An 18,152-nucleotide genomic window follows, 5' to 3' on the forward strand; every position below is an offset into this window, starting at 1 on the left:
CAAGTTTTCTTGTAGGCCTTACAGAGTGGCACATATCTAAAATCCTGAGCTATTTCTGGAGGCTTGCCTGCAAAGTTTAGCAAGATACTGTGTCAGAAACAAGTTTTGTTTATATTAGAGATGGTCTTATGTCTGGGTTGACTGTTTTTTGAACTATTTTTTGCTATGCAGCACAGATGACAACACAAAACCCTTCACTAAGTGCTCCCATGTTTTGAGATTACAGGCACGTTCCACCTACCAAGTTACAAGTTAGAAGGCCGCAGCCAGCCCTCATAGCAGCTATAAGCAAGATACTGCAAGGGTTATGAGCTGAGGTGCTTATCCCCTTTTCCATGTCGGTAAACTGACTCTGTAAACATGAAATCTTCTTTTTTTTTTTGGTTTTTCGAGACAGGGTTTCTCTGTGGTTTTGGAGCCTGTCCTGGAACTAGCTCTATAGACCAGGCTGGTCTCGAACTCACAGAGATCCGCCTGTCTCTGCTTCCCAAGTGCTGGGATTAAAGGCGTGCGCCACCACCGCCCGGCTAGTAACATGAAATCTTAAAGTCTGTAATTTTAGAAAAAGTCTTAGTCATGTAGCCAGGTAGTCAGTCATGTAACCCAATGCTACAGGACACATACACAATCTTTTAGGTTGACTGTCAGTATAGAGTTGGGTCCTAGTTTCAGCAGTGCATATACTAAAACTGGAAATTAAGGAAAAAAAATCAATTATTTTATATGATCACTTTGCAAACACTAGTTTAATTCTGTTCAGTTTTGATTTCCAAAACAGCCTGAATTTTCTCTGAGTTGTAGAAATACACTAGAGAAGTTTTTTTCTAGAAGCATTTAAGAGTATTTTTATACCATTTTATACATTTACCAGTTGAGACATTTTTTCACTTATAGCTTATTTTTACACTGAATTTGGAGTTTATTTATATAAATTTATTGACTGTGAAATAAGGGAAAGAGGTGACAAGGTACTCCCCAGCTGCTATGTCCATCTGTGTGAAAACTCCAGAGCCCTGCAGGCTTCAGCCATGACAAACTCTGGTCCTGAGTAACCTCTAACCTCAGTGCACTCTTCAGTGCAGTGAGACTTCCTCTGCATCTTCTCAAACTTACAGTGCTGATTTGTCCAGTTGTCTCTGGCAGTGGAACTTTGGGATTGAAAACAGTCCCAGATGGCTAGCTTTTTGAAATATGTTTTTATTTCATGTATATATATGTCTCTGTGTGGGCATGCACATCTGGTTGAAGATGACCACAGAAGCAGAGGCTTTGCACCCCCCACCCCCCGGGTCTGGAGTTACAGGATATTGACAGAAACCTGCCATGAGTACTAGGAACCAAACTCTGTCCTCTGCAAGAGCAGCGAGTGCTTTCAGTCACTGAGCCATCTTCACCCCCCCACACACACAACCCATGCCTGATTTTGCTCCTAGTTCTTCACTTTCCAGGAGGTTTTGTAGGTTTTTATTTTAAAACTGAATCTTGACCTAAGTAATTTTAAGGACCCTATTAAATATAATGAGATTGTGGCCCAGTATTTTATTCACATGCATCAAGGATGGTTCACACTGAGGATGGTCCACACTGAGGATGGTCCACACTGATGATGGTCCTCACTGAGGATGGTCCTCACTGAGGATGGTCCACACTGAGGATGGTCCACACTGATGATGGTCCACACTGATGATGGTTCACACTGAGGATGGTCCACACTGATGATGGTCCTCACTGAGGATGGTTCACACTGAGGATGGTCCACACTGATGATGGTCCTCACTGATGATGGTCCACACTGAGGATGGTCCACACTGAGGATGGTTCACACTGATGGTCCACACTGAGGATGGTTCACACTGATGGTCCACACTGAGGATGGTCCACACTGAGGATGGTCCTCACTGATGATGGTCCACACTGAGGATGGTCCACACTGAGGATGGTCCACACTGAGGATGGTCCACACTGAGGATGGTCCACATTGAGGATGGTCCTCACTGATGATGGTCCTCACTGATGATGGTCCACACTGAGGATGGTCCTCACTGATGATGGTCCACACTGAGGATGGTCCACACTGAGGATGGTTCACACTGATGGTCCACACTGAGGATGGTCCACACTGAGGATGGTCCACACTGATGGTTCACACTGATGATGGTCCTCACTGAGGATGGTCCACACTGAGGATGGTCCTCATTGAGGATGGTCCACACTGATGATGGTCCACACTGAGGATGGTCCACAATGAGGATGGTTCACACTGAGGATGGTCCACACTGATGATGGTCCTCACTGATTATGGTCCTCACTGAGGATGGTCCTCACTGAGGATGGTCCACACTGATGATGGTCCTCTCTGAGGATGGTCCTCACTGAGGATGGTCCACACTGAGGGTGGTCCACACTGATGATGGTCCGAACTGATGATGGTCCTCACTGAGGATGGTTCACACTGAGGATAGTCCACACTGATGATGGTCCTCACTGATGATGGTTCACACTGAGGATGGTCCACACTGATGATGGTCCTCACTGATGATGGTCCACACTGAGGATGGTCCACACTGAGGATGGTCCACACTGAGGATGGTCCACACTGAGGATGGTCCACACTGAGGATGGTCCTCACTGAGGATGGTCCACACTGATGATGGTCCACACTGATGATGGTCCACACTGAGGATGGTCCTCACTGAGGATGGTCCTCACTGATGATGGTCCTCACTGAGGATGGTCCTCACTAGGATGGTTCACACTGAGGATGGTCCTCACTGAGGATGGTTCACACTGAGGATGGTCCACACTGATGATGGTCCTAACTGAGGATGGTCCTCACTGAGGATGGTCCACACTGATGATGGTCCTCACTAATTATGGTCCTCACTGAGGATGGTCCTCACTGAGGATGGTCCACACTCATGATGGTCCTCACTGAGGATGGTCCTCACTGAGGATGGTCCACACTGAGGGTGGTCCACACTGATGATGGTCCACACTGATGATGGTCCTCACTGAGGATGGTTCACACTGAGGATGGTCCACACTGATGATGGTCCTCACTGATGATGGTCCACACTGAGGATGGTCCACACTGATGATGGTCCTCACTGAGGATGGTTCACACTGAGGATGGTCCTCACTGATGATGGTCCTAACTGAGGATGGTCCACACTGAGGATGGTCCACACTGAGGGTGGTCCTCACTGAGGGTGGTCCACACTGAGGATGGTCCTCACTGAGGATGGTTCACACTGAGGATGGTCCACACTGATGATGGTCCACACTGAGGATGGTCCACACTGAGGATGGTCCACACTGAGGATGGTCCTCACTGAGGATGGTCCTCACTGAGAATGGTTCACACTGAGGATGGTCCACACTGATGATGGTCCTCACTGATGATGGTCCTCACTGAGGATGGTCCACACTGATGATGGTCCACACTGAGGATTGTCCACACTGAGGATGGTCCACACTGAGGATGGTCCACACTGATGATGGTCCTCACTGAGGATGGTCCTCACTGATGATGGTCCACACTGAAGGTGGTCCACACTGAGGGTGGTTCACACTGAGGGTGGTCCACACTGAGGATGGTCCACACTGAAGATGGTCCACACTGAGGATGGTCCTCACTGAGGATGGTTCACACTGAGGATGGTCCACACTGAGGATGGTCCACACTGAGGATGGTCCTCACTGAGGATGGTCCACACTGATGATGGTCCACACTGAAGATGGTCCACACTGAGGATGGTCCACACTGATGGTCCACACTGAGGATGGTCCACACTGATGGTCCACACTGAGGATGGTCCACACTGAAGATGGTCCACACTGATGATGGTCCACACTGAAGATGGTCCACACTGAGGATGGTCCTCACTGAGGGTGGTTCACACTGAGGATGGTCCACACTGAGGATGGTCCTCACTGAGGATGGTCCTCACTGATGATGGTCCTCACTGAGGATGGTCCTCACTGAGGATGGTTCACACTGAGGATGGTCCACACTGATGATGGTCCACACTGAGGATGGTTCACACTGAGGATGGTCCACACTGATGATGGTCCTCACTGAGGATGGTCCTCACTGAGGATGGTCCTCACTGAGGATGGTTCACACTGAGGATGGTCCACACTGATGATGGTCCTCACTGAGGATGGTCCACACTGAGGATGGTCCACACTGATGATGGTCCTCACTGATGATGGTCCTCACTGAGGATGGTCCACACTGAGGATGGTCCACACTGAGGATGGTCCACACTGATGGTTCACACTGATGATGGTCCTCACTGAGGATGGTCCACACTGAGGATGGTCCACACTGAGGATGGTCCTCACTGAGGATGGTCCTCACTGAGGATGGTCCACACTGAGGATGGTCCTCATTGAGGATGCTCCACACTGATGATGGTCCACACTGAGGATGGTCCACACTGAGGATGGTCCACACTGAGGATGGTCCACACTGAGGATGGTCCTAACTGAGGATGGTCCACACTGATGATGGTCCTCACTGAGGATGGTCCTCACTGAGGATGGTCCACACTGAGGATGGTCCACACTGAGGATGGTCCACACTGAGGATGGTCCACACTGAGGATGGTCCACACTGAGGATGGTCCACACTGAGGATGGTCCACACTGATGGTTCACACTGATGATGGTCCTCACTGAGGATGGTTCACACTGAGGATGGTCCTCACTGATGATGGTCCTCACTGAGGATGGTTCACACTGAGGATGGTCCACACTGAGGATGGTCCACACTGAGGGTGGTCCTCACTGAGGGTGGTCCACACTGAGGATGGTCCTCACTGAGGATGGTTCACACTGAGGATGGTCCACACTGATGATGGTCCACACTGAGGATGGTCCACACTGAGGATGGTCCTCACTGAGGATGGTCCACACTGAGGATGGTCCTCACTGAGGATGGTCCTCACTGAGGATGGTTCACACTGAGGATGGTCCACACTGATGATGGTCCTCACTGAGGATGGTCCACACTGAGGATGGTTCACACTGAGGATGGTCCTCACTGAGGATGGTCCACACTGAGGATGGTTCACACTGAGGATGGTCCTCACTGAGGATGGTCCACACTGAGGATGGTCCTCACTGAGGATGGTCCACACTGATGATGGTCCACACTGAGGATGGTCCTCACTGAGGATGGTCCACACTGATGATGGTCCTCACTGATGATGGTCCACACTGAGGATGGTCCACACTGATGATGGTCCTCACTGAGGATGGTCCTCACTGTGGATGGTCCTCACTGAGGATGGTCCACACTGAGGATGGTCCACACTGAGGATGGTCCTCACCTAGGGTGGTCCACACTGAGGATGGTCCACACTGAGGATGGTCCTCACTGAGGATGGTCCTCACTGAGGATGGTCCTCACTGATGATGGTCCTCACTGAGGATGGTCCTCACTGTGGATGGTCCTCACTGAGGATGGTCCACACTGAGGATGGTCCACACTGATTATGGTCCTCACCTAGGGTGGTCCACACTGAGGAAGGTCCACACTGATGTTTCACACTGATGATGGTCCACACTGAGGATGGTCCTCACTGATGATGGTCCTCACTGATGATGGTCCACACTGAGGATGGTCCACACTGAGGATGGTCCACACTGAGGATGGTCCACACTAAGGGTGGTCGACACTGAGGATGGTCCACACTGATGATGGTCCTCACTGATGATGGTCCACACTGATGATGATCCACACTGAGGGTGGTCCACACTGAGGATGGTCCACACTGATGGTCCACACTGATGATGGTCCTCACTGAGGATGGTCCACACTGAGGATGGTCCTCACTGATGGTCCACAGTGATGATGGTCCTCACTGAGGATGGTCCACACTGAGGATGGTCCACACTGATGGTCCACACTGATGATGGTCCTCAATGAGGATGGTCCTCACTGAGGATGGTCCACACTGATGGTCCACACTGAGGATGGTCCTCACTGAGGATGGTCCACACTGATGGTCCACACTGAAGATGGTCCTCACTGAGGATGGTCCACACTGAGGATGGTCCACACTGATGAAGGTCCACACTGAGGATGGTCCTCACTGAGGATGGTCCACACTGAGGATGGTCCTCACTGAGGATGGTCCACACTGAGGATGGTCCTCACTGAGGATGGTCCTCACTGAGGATGGATCACACTGAGGATGGTCCACACTGAGGATGGTCCTCACTGAGGATGGATCACACTGAGGATGGTCCACACTGAGGATGGTCCACACTGAGGGTGGTCCTCACTGAGGATGGTCCTCACTGAGGATGGTCCTCACTGAGGATGGTCCACACTGAGTTTGGTCCTCACTGAGGATGGTCCACACTGAGGATGGTCCTCACTGATGATGGTCCTCACTGAGGATGGTCCACACTGATGATGGTCCTCACTGATTATGGTCCTCACTGAGGAATGTCCTCACTGAGGATGGTCCACACTGATGATGGTCCTCACTGAAGATGGTCCACACTGAGGATGGTCCACACTGATGATGGTCCTCACTGAGGATGGTCCACACTGATGATGGTCCTCACTGATTATGGTCCACACTGATGATGGTCCTCACTGAGGATGGTCCACACTGAGGATGGTCCTCACTGATGATGGTCCTCACTGAGGATGGTCCACACTGAGGATGGTCCACACTGAGGATGGTCCTCACTGAGGATGGTCCACACTGAGGATGGTCCACACTGAGGATGGTCCACACTGAGGATGGTCCACACTGAGGATGGTCCACACTGATGATGGTCCTCACTGATTATGGTCCTCACTGAGGAATGTCCTCACTGAGGATGGTCCACACTGATGATGGTCCTCACTGAAGATGGTCCACACTGAGGATGGTCCACACTGAGGATGGTCCACACTGAGGATGGTCCTCACTGAGGATGGTCCACACTGATGATGGTCCTCACTGATGATGGTCCACACTGAGGATGGTCCACACTGATGATGGTCCTCACTGAGGATGGTCCACACTGATGATGGTCCTCACTGAGGATGGTCCTCACTGATGATGGTCCACACTGAAGATGGTCCTCACTGAGGATGGTCCTCACTGAGGATGGTCCACACTGAGGATGGTCCTCACTGAGGATGGTCCACACACTTTGTGTTGAAAAGTGTTATCATTTTAGTATCTCATATTTTGATCCTAAATGACAACTTCTTGAAAGTGAGAGGGAAATATGCCAAAATAATGGTGTTGTTTTTTTTTTTACCATATTCACTATTTTAATTCTCTCCCCCCATTTTTACATAATTTTCTTTCTTTCTTACAGACCAAGATTAGAAAATCACCCAAAGTCCATGACCTTGGTAGATCATCTTGATGGACACTGTAAAGAATGTTCCATTTCCACGTGAACTGACAGTAACACATGATTAAATGTTCATTCCTGAAGTTATGTTTACTTATTTGGGGTGTGTGTGTATGTGTGTTTGGGTATCTAAGGTAAAGGACAAACTTGGGTGTCCCTCTGCAGGAGTCATCCATGTTGTTTGAGAACACAATGTCTCTTGTTGGTATAGAACTTACCAGCTGGCCCCAGGAACCCATTAGTCTCCGTCTCCATGGCGGTGAGACTACACACATGCAGCACTGTACCCGGCTTTTTAAAAATGTGGGTTCTGGGAATATGAATCGGGTCCCTGTGCTTGTGCACCGAACATGTGACCTACTGGCATTATATCCTGGTTGGCTTCCTGACTCCATGTTTGCCTTCATCCCATTCCATCCCTTTGTCAAGTCCCCTAACAAGGCTGAAAGTGTAGCTGTTGATCCACACACCATGTTGGTGGACATTCCATCTCACAGAGTCAGTGTTACACTTCTGTCAGTCGTGAGGTGCAAGAGTGAGTAGTGTGGAGTGTACGGGTTCCAAAGGACATGCTCATAAGTCAAACCATCACCACTTCTGTCTCTGTTGGAGGACTCTGTAAGGCAGCTCCTGTATGAACTTGGAAACAGAAAATGTGGTGTTTGCTCGAGTCTTGGAACACTTAGACAAGGTGGTCCACCAGAGGGGGTTCAGATAGCCACTGTCTTTGGGGAAGGGGGCTGGGTGGATGACAGGCTTAAAACCTTAGAGGGTTCTGAACAGGTAAGGTGTAAGGGGAAGGGGAGGCCCAGACAGCACTGGGTCAGTTGGAATTGACATGCTCAGCATTTCAACTAATTCATTTTAAAGAAGAAAAAAGCAAAAATGATAAATATCAGAATATTTTTAAAATCATAAAAAACATTGAACATGACTTGTGTACGAAAGCTGCAGCCATAGCAGTGTCTCCTTTCAGTAAGATGAGCATGAAAGCTGTGAAGCCACCCAAGTGTAAGAAGTAACCTTCCTTATAAGTCACATCCAAAGAATCCTCTAGAAAAACCTAGCATGCCGGGGGAAGGTGGTTACTACAAAGACAGCTAAGTCTGGAATCTTCACATTGATGGGATGAACCAAGTGAAAGAAGGCCAGCCCAGGCTGTCCAAAAGCAGGGCTCTGTGCAGAAACACTGACTTATGGTATGTACTAAGAGGCATTTCCATGCCTCTTGTTACCTACAGAGCATCTCAGAATAAACACACCTCCCTTGGCACATGGTTTTGAGAAACATTAAATGGGCATTTCTCCCTTAGAGACTCTACCACTCTCAGGAGTTCTTTCTCACTTCTCAAATCTGTTTGCTCTGCTTTAAAAAAAGGGGGGAGGGGGGAGGGAGTGGGATGGGGAGCTAGGCATGATGGTACACACCTTTAATCCCAGAACAGAAGCAGAGGCAGAGTTGGAGGGCAGCCTGGTTCACATAGCAAGTTGCAGAGATGCTGAGGGTACAAAGAGAAACAGGTAAAGATCACAAGGGAACTTATGTATGGGAAGTTAGATAAGGAACTGTCCGAGATTCCTGTACAGAGTGACAGTCCTGGTCCTACACTAGAGGAGCTGGTGGGAAGTAGCCCTGGCATAGAGAAGACTCTGGGGAGACTTTACAGAAATCCTTCTCAGAAAATGCTGTACTGTTCTTCAAACTTCCCCTCAAGTTCTGCATGCCTCTGAAAATCTGCTGTCCCTCTTACCTGTCTTGCTTTGAGGCAGGATTTCACTGTGCATGCCAGACTAGCTTCAAACTCACTATGTAGCCCAGGCTAGCCTCAAACTCATGGCAGTCTGTTGTGGGCTATTTGTACACTGTGTGAAGATGTGTTGCTGTGATTGGTGTAATAAGAACCAGAATGGCCAATAGCTAGGCAGGAGATAGAGTAGGGACTTCGGGCAGAGAGAGAGCTCAGGGAGGAAGAAAGGTAGAATCACCATCCAGATCTGGAGGAAGTAGGACAGGCAGTGAAGAAGTGAGCCTTGTGGGAGAATGGAGATTCAAGATTGCTGGTTGATGTAAGTTATAAGAACTAGTTAGGAACAAGTCTAAGTTAAGGCGAAGCTTTTATAATTAATAAGAAGTCCCATGTTGTTATTTGTCGGCTAAAGGTTCTGAGAAGAAAGTCCTGCTGCAGCAGCTCTCCTATCTCAGCCATCAGAGTCTGGGACTTAAAGGCATGCACCACCACACCTGCCTTAACCCTCTTCCTCATACCTCTGTGTGACCACCACCCACACAGAGCTCTCAGCACCTGTAACCCTTCTCTCCACGTCTGCTGCTAACTAGTTATCACACCCTTTCACTTTACCACGAGATCACTGGCAGCTTCTTATCCTCCTCTGTCTTATTTAGGGTGTCTGTTGTGAAGGGACACTGTGACCACAGCAACTCTTAAGTTGGCAGCTTACAGGTTCAGTCCGCTATCATCATGACAGGGAGCATGGCAGCATGCAGGTAGATGTGGTGCTGGAGGAGTAGCCCAAAGTCCTACATCTTGCAGGCAACAGGAAGTTTACTAAGACACTGGGCGGTATCCTGAGCATAGGAAACATCAAAGTCCACCCACACAGTGGACAAGTCCTCTAACAAGGCCATACTCACTCCAGCAAAGCCACATCTCCTAATAGTGTCACTCCTTATGAGATTATGGGGATCAATTACATTCAAACCACCACATCCTTTATGTCCATGGAAAGATGCAGAAGGAAAGTTAGACAGAAGGAAAACATCAGAAGAAGAGTAGAACAAGCAGCAGACAGAATAATAAAATGAAGAACTAAGCTTTGGCTCTCAGGGAAGTCCCTGTGTGTCTGTTTGTCCTAGTTCACTGACTCCGTGGATTCCCACTGAGCCCAGAGCTACTGCTGGAGGCTGGTCCTCACGGCAGTGATATCTGTCTCAAAAAAACAAAAACAAAAACGAAAACCCTATATATACATACATACATACATACATACATATCCTCTATTTTTTAAAGAGTGAACAGCCCTCAGTCTCCTCAATTGTATGTAGATGGAGACACATCAATTGTATAAATTAGATCTGGGATCACTTGGAAGGCTCAATGACAGACTGTCTAGATTAGTTGGCCTGTGAGCTTGCTTGTGAAATAGTTTGCTAATTAAATCAGTTAAGTAAGAGGGGAGGACCTACCCTGAACTGGATGGAACTATTTTGTGGACTGGGTCCCAGACTGAATGAATGAAAACGAGGGAGCATGTTTGCTGATTTTTGCCCGTGGGTGCAATATAAACAGCTGTCTCTGGATTCCCCCAAATGATGGATTGTAACCTAGAACTTTCTCCCCTAGGTGCTTTTGTCAGGGTATTCTATCACAGCTGAAGTGTTATGGACATAACATGTCCTTCTGTCCTTTCTTCTGTCCTTTCCCTAGGTTGGCGCTTCATTACAATAGCACAGCTCTCTACAAGTTATACCCTCTGCCCACTTTCCCTCACCTCTCCTGTCTTACCTGCAGCTCACTGTAGAGTGCCCAGGCTATGTCTGCCTGTCCCCATTCCCATTTTCTTATCTCTACTCCATTGGCTCAGTTCTCTCCAGAATTTTTTTTCTTTTTTTAATTTATTTATTTATTAAAGATTTCTGTCTCTTCCCCGCCACCGCCTCCCATTTCCCTCCCCTTCCCCCAATCAAGTCCCCCTCCCTCATCAGCCCAAAGAGCAATCAGGGTTCCCTGTCCTGTGGGAAGTCCAAGGACCACCCACCTCCATCCAGGTCTAGTAAGGTGAGCATCCAAACTGCCTAGGCTCCCACAAAGCCAGTATGTGCAGTAGGATCAAAAACCCATTGCCATTGTTCTTGAGTTCTCAGTAGTCCTCATTGTCTGCTATGTTCAGCGAGTCCGGTTTTATCCCAGGCTTTTTCAGATCCAGGCCAGCTGGCCTTGGTGAGTTCCCCATAGAACATCCCCATTGTTTCAGTGTGGGGGTGCACCCCTCGCAGTCCTGAGTTCCTTGCTCATGCTCTCTCTCCTTCTGCTCCTGATTTGGACCTTGAGATTTCTGTCCAGTGCTCCAATGTGGGTCTCTGTCTCTGTCTCCTTTCATCGCCTGATGAAGGTTAATATTCAGGAGGATGCCTATACATTTTTCTTTGGGTTCTCCTATTTAGCTTCTCTAGGATCACTAATTATAGGCTCAATGTCCTTGGTTTATGGCTAGAAACCAAATATGAGTGAGTACATCCCATGTTCCTCTTTTTGGGTCTGGCTTACCTCACTCAGGATAGTGTTTTCTATTTCCATCCATTTGCATGCAAAATTCAAGAAGTCCTTGTTTTTTATTGCTGAGTAATACTCTAATATGTATATATTCCATACTTTCTTCATCCATTCTTCCATTGAAGGGCATCTAGGTTGTTTCCAGGTTCTGGCTATTACAAACAATGCTGCTATGAACATAGCAGAGCATATACTTTTGTTGTATGATAAGGCCTCTCTTGGGTATATTCCCAAGAGTGGTATTGCTTCTCCAGAATTTCTTGCACTTAGCCCTTGCCTCCCAAACAGCACCTGACCACTCTTTCCACAGCCTCTCACCAGGGCCTTTCTTCCCATCCGCTGAAGGGAGTGTCCTGCCAGCTTTCAAACAGAGCCAAAGCAGGTAGGACTGACACTCCGAGGTAGTGAAGACATTCTCAGGGCTCAGTATTGTTATGTGGTTGTCCTGTAGGGGAGGGGCCACGGAGGTGAAATGGGAGTCAGAGTGCTGGGGTGGAGTGCGGGGCTTTACATGAGTGTCATGGAATTTATCAAGTTTTAGTGGAGAATTTAAAATCCAAGCCAGTCGAACTATACTGAGAAGAAAACTGCAAAATGACAGTCCATATTGTCGCTGTTACGGGCACAGGACTGAAAGGAGCGGCCTCTGAGCCCTTAGTTTTGAGAGTGGCATTAGTGGGCTATGTGGGTTGATGGTAGTGATGCACTGAGAAGCAGTCAATGTGGTGTAGAGAAGGAGACTCTAGAATCACAACTTTACACAGGTGACAGGATCCAAACCACAAATGGTGACTAGCTTCTGACTGGCCTATAAACATTTTATTGTAAGAGAAAGGAGGGCAAAGCCTGAGGGGACAGAGGCAGGTTAAGTGGTGGGGTTTGTGGTCAATCTGGTGGCCAGATTGCTCATGATCTTTTTACAGTGTGGGCTGTAGAAGGAATGGAAGCTCTCCTGTTAATTGAGACACTGGCCAGGATAGTCTTGTTTCCTGTTCCCTTTTCCCATAGATTTTTGCTCTCTCTGAGAAAATACAATAGAATATTTAATTCTTTTTTTGTTCCTTGATGCATGAAAGAACACTCAAGTATATGGTCACAAACAATTAAACACAACTGTTTTTGAATGACATAATTTTATAAGTCCTCCAAGCGGATTACAAATTTAAGGAGGAAAGATTTAACTATAGCAAAACCATATCTCATTGGTTCAACAAGTATTTACGAGCTGGGAATGACGGTACACACCTATAGTACTAGCACCTGGGAAGTTGAGGCAGTAGGGTTCAAAGCTTAAGGCCAACCTGGGCTACACAAGAAGGTCCTGTCTCAAAAGACTGTTTTCTAACACCTGTGGTAGGGCATATTAACAGATAGGAGACCCAAGAGCTATGGACTGTATAAGAAGATTACAGATGCTATGAAGTGAATGGGGGGATCTGAGATTGAGAAGCAGGAAGTCAAACCTGGGTCATCTGGAAGGACAGTGCTCTTAACCAATGAGATATCTCTCCAGTCCAAGGGCTGTCTGTAATTTTAGTGCAGGGCAGGGTACACGGAGGAAGTAACAAATGAGTGACATTCTGAAGGCCACGCAGTCACCTAGAGAATGCAGAGAACAAACCCAGGGCTCGTGCAATTTGAACAGTGCTGAGGCAAACTCAAGTATCAAGGGAAATGATTTTCTGCTCCCACATATTATAAAGGAATCAAATGACCAAAGCAGAGAATCGCCTGTCTGAACTGTCCCAATGTGATTATCCCGGGTGTCCCATCTTCCCTGACAACAAAACCTTCCAAAAAGTAGGCCAGAGGGTGGGAGAGGATAGGGGGCATGAGAGGGGATATTATGGGAGGCTTAAATTAGTAGATGGGACTTTAATAAATACCATGGCCAATTTAGGGGAACTTTCCTAGTGGGCACTGAGGGAAAGCTGACTTGTCTCAAGGCTCCCTCAAACACTGGCTTCTGCTTTTTATATAACTAAATAGCTGAATGTGCTGGTTTCTTCCTCCTCCCATTTTCATGTTTTTATATTCCCTAGTTCATTACATACCAGTCACCTCTGAGCACACACATCACTGGTTTCTGCCGCACCTTTCACAGCTAATCACCCAAAAGTGCTCCATGAAGTCACCAGTGCTGCCACTGCTGCAACAGCTACTGCAGAGTACCATGCAACAGCGACCACGGCTGCTCCCCAGGAGCACCCTCCCACTTCACTGATACTTCTGTGCAGAGCCACAGGGTGGCTGGCACTGCCTTGATGGCAGAGACTACACTGAGTTCTCCACTGGAAGGAATAGTCCTGCACCTCCACTTCAACACCTGTTTTGAAGACTGCAGAAAGGGACACTGTCTCAAAAACTAACAACAAAAACAAATTTAAGGGAACCCTTTTGTGTCCTGAGTTAACTGTTCAGACCCGCCCTGACTTGCTGATGTGGAGAAGGTTGTCTCAGTAATGTTCTATTGCTGTGATGAGATCCCATGACCGAGGCAACTCATAAAAGAAAACATTTAATTAGGGGATGGCTTACAGTTTCGGAAGCTTGGTCTATTATCATGGCAGGGACCATGGCTGTACACAGGCAGAATGGTGCTGGGGAAGTAGCTGAGAGTTCTCCATCCTGATCCCCAGGGAGCAGGGAGAGAGAGAACTGGGCCTGCCATGCAAGGCCCGATCTCCTTAACCCTCCTCCAATAAGGCCATTCTTAGATGACTAAGTTTTAAATATGAGCCTGTGGAGGCCATTCTTATTCAGACCACCACAGCTTTTATTTTTTGTTTGTTCATTTTGTGGTGGTTTGGACAAATATGTCCTTCTAATTTTACCTTCTATTTCAGGGACTGTAACTGAGGTGAAGCTATAGATGCCCTGTTACTGCACCGAGGAGCTCTCTTGACTCTCCCCTTCTCAGGTCTGACTCCAGGTGGTGAGCACTTGTGGTCCTTTAAAGGCCCTAGAGTTTGCAGATGTCTCTCCCACCTCTTCTCAGCACACATTTCAGCCGACCTGAACTCACTGGGGTTAAGCTCAGACATAAGCTGTGACTTTCCTAGGTGCGTTTATTCCCTATGTGGCTCAGAGGCTCCAAACATCCTGGTGGCCTCTTAGCCCCTGTGGTGATTTGAATGAGAAGAGCCCACATAGGTTCATATGCTTGAATGTGTTGTCCCAGTTGGTGGAACTGTTTGCTAAGGAACAGGTGTGGCCTTGCTAGAGGAGATATGTCATTGAGGTTGGGCTTTGAGCTTTCAAAAGCCTACACCATTGGAGTTAACTCTCTACCTGGTCTTTTTTGGCACTGCACTGTAAGCTCTTAGGTAATGCGCTAGCAACATGCCTGCCTCATTCTCCCTGATGTGATGGTCATGAACACACGCTCTGAGATTGTAAACAAGCCTACAAACTAAACGCTTTCTTTTATACATTGCTTTGATCATGGTGTCTCTTGATAGCCACTGAAAAATAACTCAGTAAGGCCCTGATAAAGGATTGTGTCTTGAGGGTCTCCTGAGTTTGTTTCACACTTGCCAGCTGAAGTTGCCAGAAATATGCCACGTGAGATCTTGTGGAGTGGAAACAGCAGAAATGCTAGGTGATTTCTAAGTCTGGATCCATTACATTAAGAGAAAAAAAAATCCCAGAACCGAGCCTGGGAGGTGGTTGTGATGCAAGCCAGAGTTCAAGTCCAAAACCCACGTAAAGGTGGAAGGAGAGAATCAATTCCCAGATGTCCTCTGTCTGGCCTCCACATCTGTGCACGGGTAATTACACACAAACACACACGCACATGAACACGCACACACCACGTGCGCGTGCTCACCCAAAGTGTAAAAGACTACAACTCCAGAGCGTGAGGCGTCACTCCTCGTTTTTGTTTTTTTGTTTGTTTGTTTTGTCGCTACCCACAGCCTTTCCTTTCTGTCAAAAACTACACAAGCAGGAAGTTTACGTCCCTCACGTCATCGCTACTCACCGAGGGTCTGTCCCTCAAAGCAACCACCGCACGAGAAACGTAACTGGAAGAGGTAGGCCCGGAAGGCTCTCGCGGGAACCCCGAGGCCCCACCGCCGGCCACGTGACCTCGCCGACCGCAGGACCCGCCCCTGGCCGCTTAGAGGCCACGTCGCTGGTGGCGGGGCGGGACCACGGCCGGCGCGCGTGCGTGCCCCGCCCCTCCGGCGGAGCCCGGATGAAGTGCAACGCCATTACCGCCAGAGCCGCCGAGAGCCCTAGCGGACGTGCAGTGGACGCTGACCGGCGGCACCATGAGACTCCTCCCCCGCCTGCTGCTGCTGTTCCTGCTGGCCTTCCCCGTCGCCGTGCTGCTCCGCGGAGGCCCCGGAGGTGAGGGATGCGGGGGGTGGGCCCGGCACCGCGGCCGCCCGGCACCGCTTCCCCCGCCGGACTCCCGGGGAGGGGGGCCGTGCTGCCCCCCAGGACCCGCCGCGGCTCGGCGCCCTCTGCGAGCGCGGGCCCGTAGCCCTCGGTCCGCGGGACCCACGCCGGGGCCGATCTGATCTCTCTGCCCGCGCGGACCCTGGACCCCCAACCCCCGGCCGCTGCGCTGACGTGTCGCTAGCCCCACGCGGGCGCGCCTCCATTCATTCGCCCAGAGCGGATTCTCTACTTCGGCGCGATGGATCGCCGTCTCTCGCTCTCCTCGATCGACCATCGCGGTCTGTGTGGACCTCGAGACGCGGTGTCCAAAAAACGCCCCCTCCTCCTGCTGCTAGTCAGCCGGTACCGAAGAGTCCCCGCGAGATGGCTTTCTTCTGCTTTCCTAATTTCTCCCCACCCCTCCCCTCTCCCTTTCCTAGCCAGTTTCTGCTGGATGGAAATGTGCTGGGAAGAAGTTACTTGGAGCTTTATAAGTTTATTCATTCCAGTGTTTGACCTGAAGTAAAAACTTGGCAGAATGTAAAAACGTAGAAACCTTTTCCTCTTGCCCTTCATGAGCTTTGATTTTCTAATTTATAAAATGAGTTGGTTTGAGTGATCGCCAGAATTCCTTTCATTTTTCTAAGTTTGAGCGGCTCAGGGCATAAAAAGTTAAGATTCAGGAGCTGTTTAGCCAAGCAATCAGGAAAGTGATTGGCTTCTATTTAGTAGCTAATAGGACTTTGAGTTACCGTTAGGGATTTTGGTTGGGGGCGCGGTGGGGACACGGGACAGCTGTTGAGACAGTCTCACGGAGCTAGCCCTGGCTGACTTCAAAGTCTCTGTAGCCTAACACGACCTTGAACTTCTGATCCTTGTGCCTGTACCTCTGGAGTACTGGGTTTCAGGTGTCTGTCACCACACCCCATGAGTGAGGTGGGGGAGAGGAACCCAGGGCTTCCAGCATGCCAGGAATGCAAGGCTTGCAAGCTAACAACTGAGCTACAACCGTAGCCCCCTGGATTTTCTTTCTTTTTTGAAACTGGCTTTGGAAAATGAAGTATAAACTATGAATGAATCGTTTTAACCCAGGAAAGTGAAAAGATTTAAAAATGCATGGTCCTGAGAACGGATTGTTGCTCTTGGATACTGCACGTGTGGCTCTTCCCACTGAATTGCCACATCATCAGTTTCTGAGAAGTGGTGGGAAGAACTGCTAGCTAGAACTTTGAAGGGCTTCTGAGGATTTTGCCTGAAATTGATGTAGTGTGACTTGTTGAGAAAGTTTTGCCTATAAAACTATGATTTATAGTTTAGTGTTATGATTATAATTTATTTTTTGGTATTTTAAATCTATCTGAAAATATGCTTAAAGTCATGTGCAAAATAATTGGATTTTTTTCTTTGCTACTAACCATGAAGATACCACTATTATTTTAAATTTTTTATTACGTTGTGTGTCTGTCTGTCTGTCTGCCTGCCTGCCTGTCTCTATCTGTACTTATGTCTTGCAGTGTATATGCAGAGACTAGGGGACACTTTTCAGGGTGAATCCTAAAGATCAAATTCACATGGCTAGGTTTGGCAGCAAGTGCCATTAACCCACTGAGTTTGTGTCTTTTGATATTAGAAACATTAAAATTGATGCACAGAAGTTAAGACTACTAGTAAGATATTATAAATATTTTTGTGCAGGGGTATTGTTCAGCTGACCAGGAAGACTGAATTACTACTGGCAGAACTTCTTCTTTTTCTTTATTATTTATTTGAGGCAGGGTTTTTCTGTGTAGCTTTTGACTATCCTGGAATTCACTCTGTAGAAGAGGTTGACATCAGACTTACAGAGATCTGCCTGCCTCTGCTTCCCAAGTGCTCGGATTAAAGTCGTGTGCCACCACCGCCTGGCTAGAACATTTTCTTGTTTAGACCTGATGTTTAAAAACACTGATAAAATTTATGTGCTCATTTTTTATTTTAATTTCAGGGTCATTAGCAGTGGCTCAAGATCTTACAGATGATGAAGAAACAGTGGAAGATTCGATAATTGAAGATGAAGACGATGAAGCTGAAGTAGAAGAAGACGAACCCACAGATTTGGTTAGT

General features: G+C 48.2%; 3 protein-coding genes across 5 annotated transcripts in view; 2 read left to right on the plus strand and 1 right to left on the minus strand.

The window, feature by feature from the left end:
• Cage1 (cancer antigen 1) overlaps positions 1-7,452 on the plus strand; it is a 35,077-nt gene extending 27,625 nt beyond the window's left edge. Inside the window, exon 12 of the mRNA XM_075969868.1 lies at positions 7,333-7,452. Coding sequence (XP_075825983.1) covers positions 7,333-7,417 — 85 coding nt within the window. The 3' untranslated portion in view covers positions 7,418-7,452. The remainder of the gene's footprint in view (positions 1-7,332) is intronic.
• Riok1 (RIO kinase 1) overlaps positions 1-15,770 on the minus strand; it is a 71,584-nt gene extending 55,814 nt beyond the window's left edge. The window contains exon 1 of the mRNA XM_075969863.1: positions 15,646-15,770. The gene's annotated coding sequence lies outside the window, so the exon portion shown is untranslated. The remainder of the gene's footprint in view (positions 1-15,645) is intronic.
• Positions 15,771-15,834: 64 nt separating this feature from the next.
• Positions 15,835-18,152, plus strand: part of Ssr1 (signal sequence receptor subunit 1) — a 29,044-nt gene continuing 26,726 nt past the window's right edge. For all 3 annotated transcript variants that reach the window (XM_075969865.1, XM_075969866.1, XM_075969867.1), the window contains exons 1-2: positions 15,835-16,016; positions 18,034-18,146. In XM_075969865.1, coding sequence (XP_075825980.1) covers positions 15,938-16,016; positions 18,034-18,146 — 192 coding nt within the window. In that variant the 5' untranslated portion in view covers positions 15,835-15,937. The remainder of the gene's footprint in view (positions 16,017-18,033; positions 18,147-18,152) is intronic.

The sequence above is a fragment of the Microtus pennsylvanicus genome, chromosome 4 (assembly GCF_037038515.1).
Source record: "Microtus pennsylvanicus isolate mMicPen1 chromosome 4, mMicPen1.hap1, whole genome shotgun sequence".
NCBI lineage: Eukaryota > Metazoa > Chordata > Mammalia > Rodentia > Cricetidae > Microtus > Microtus pennsylvanicus.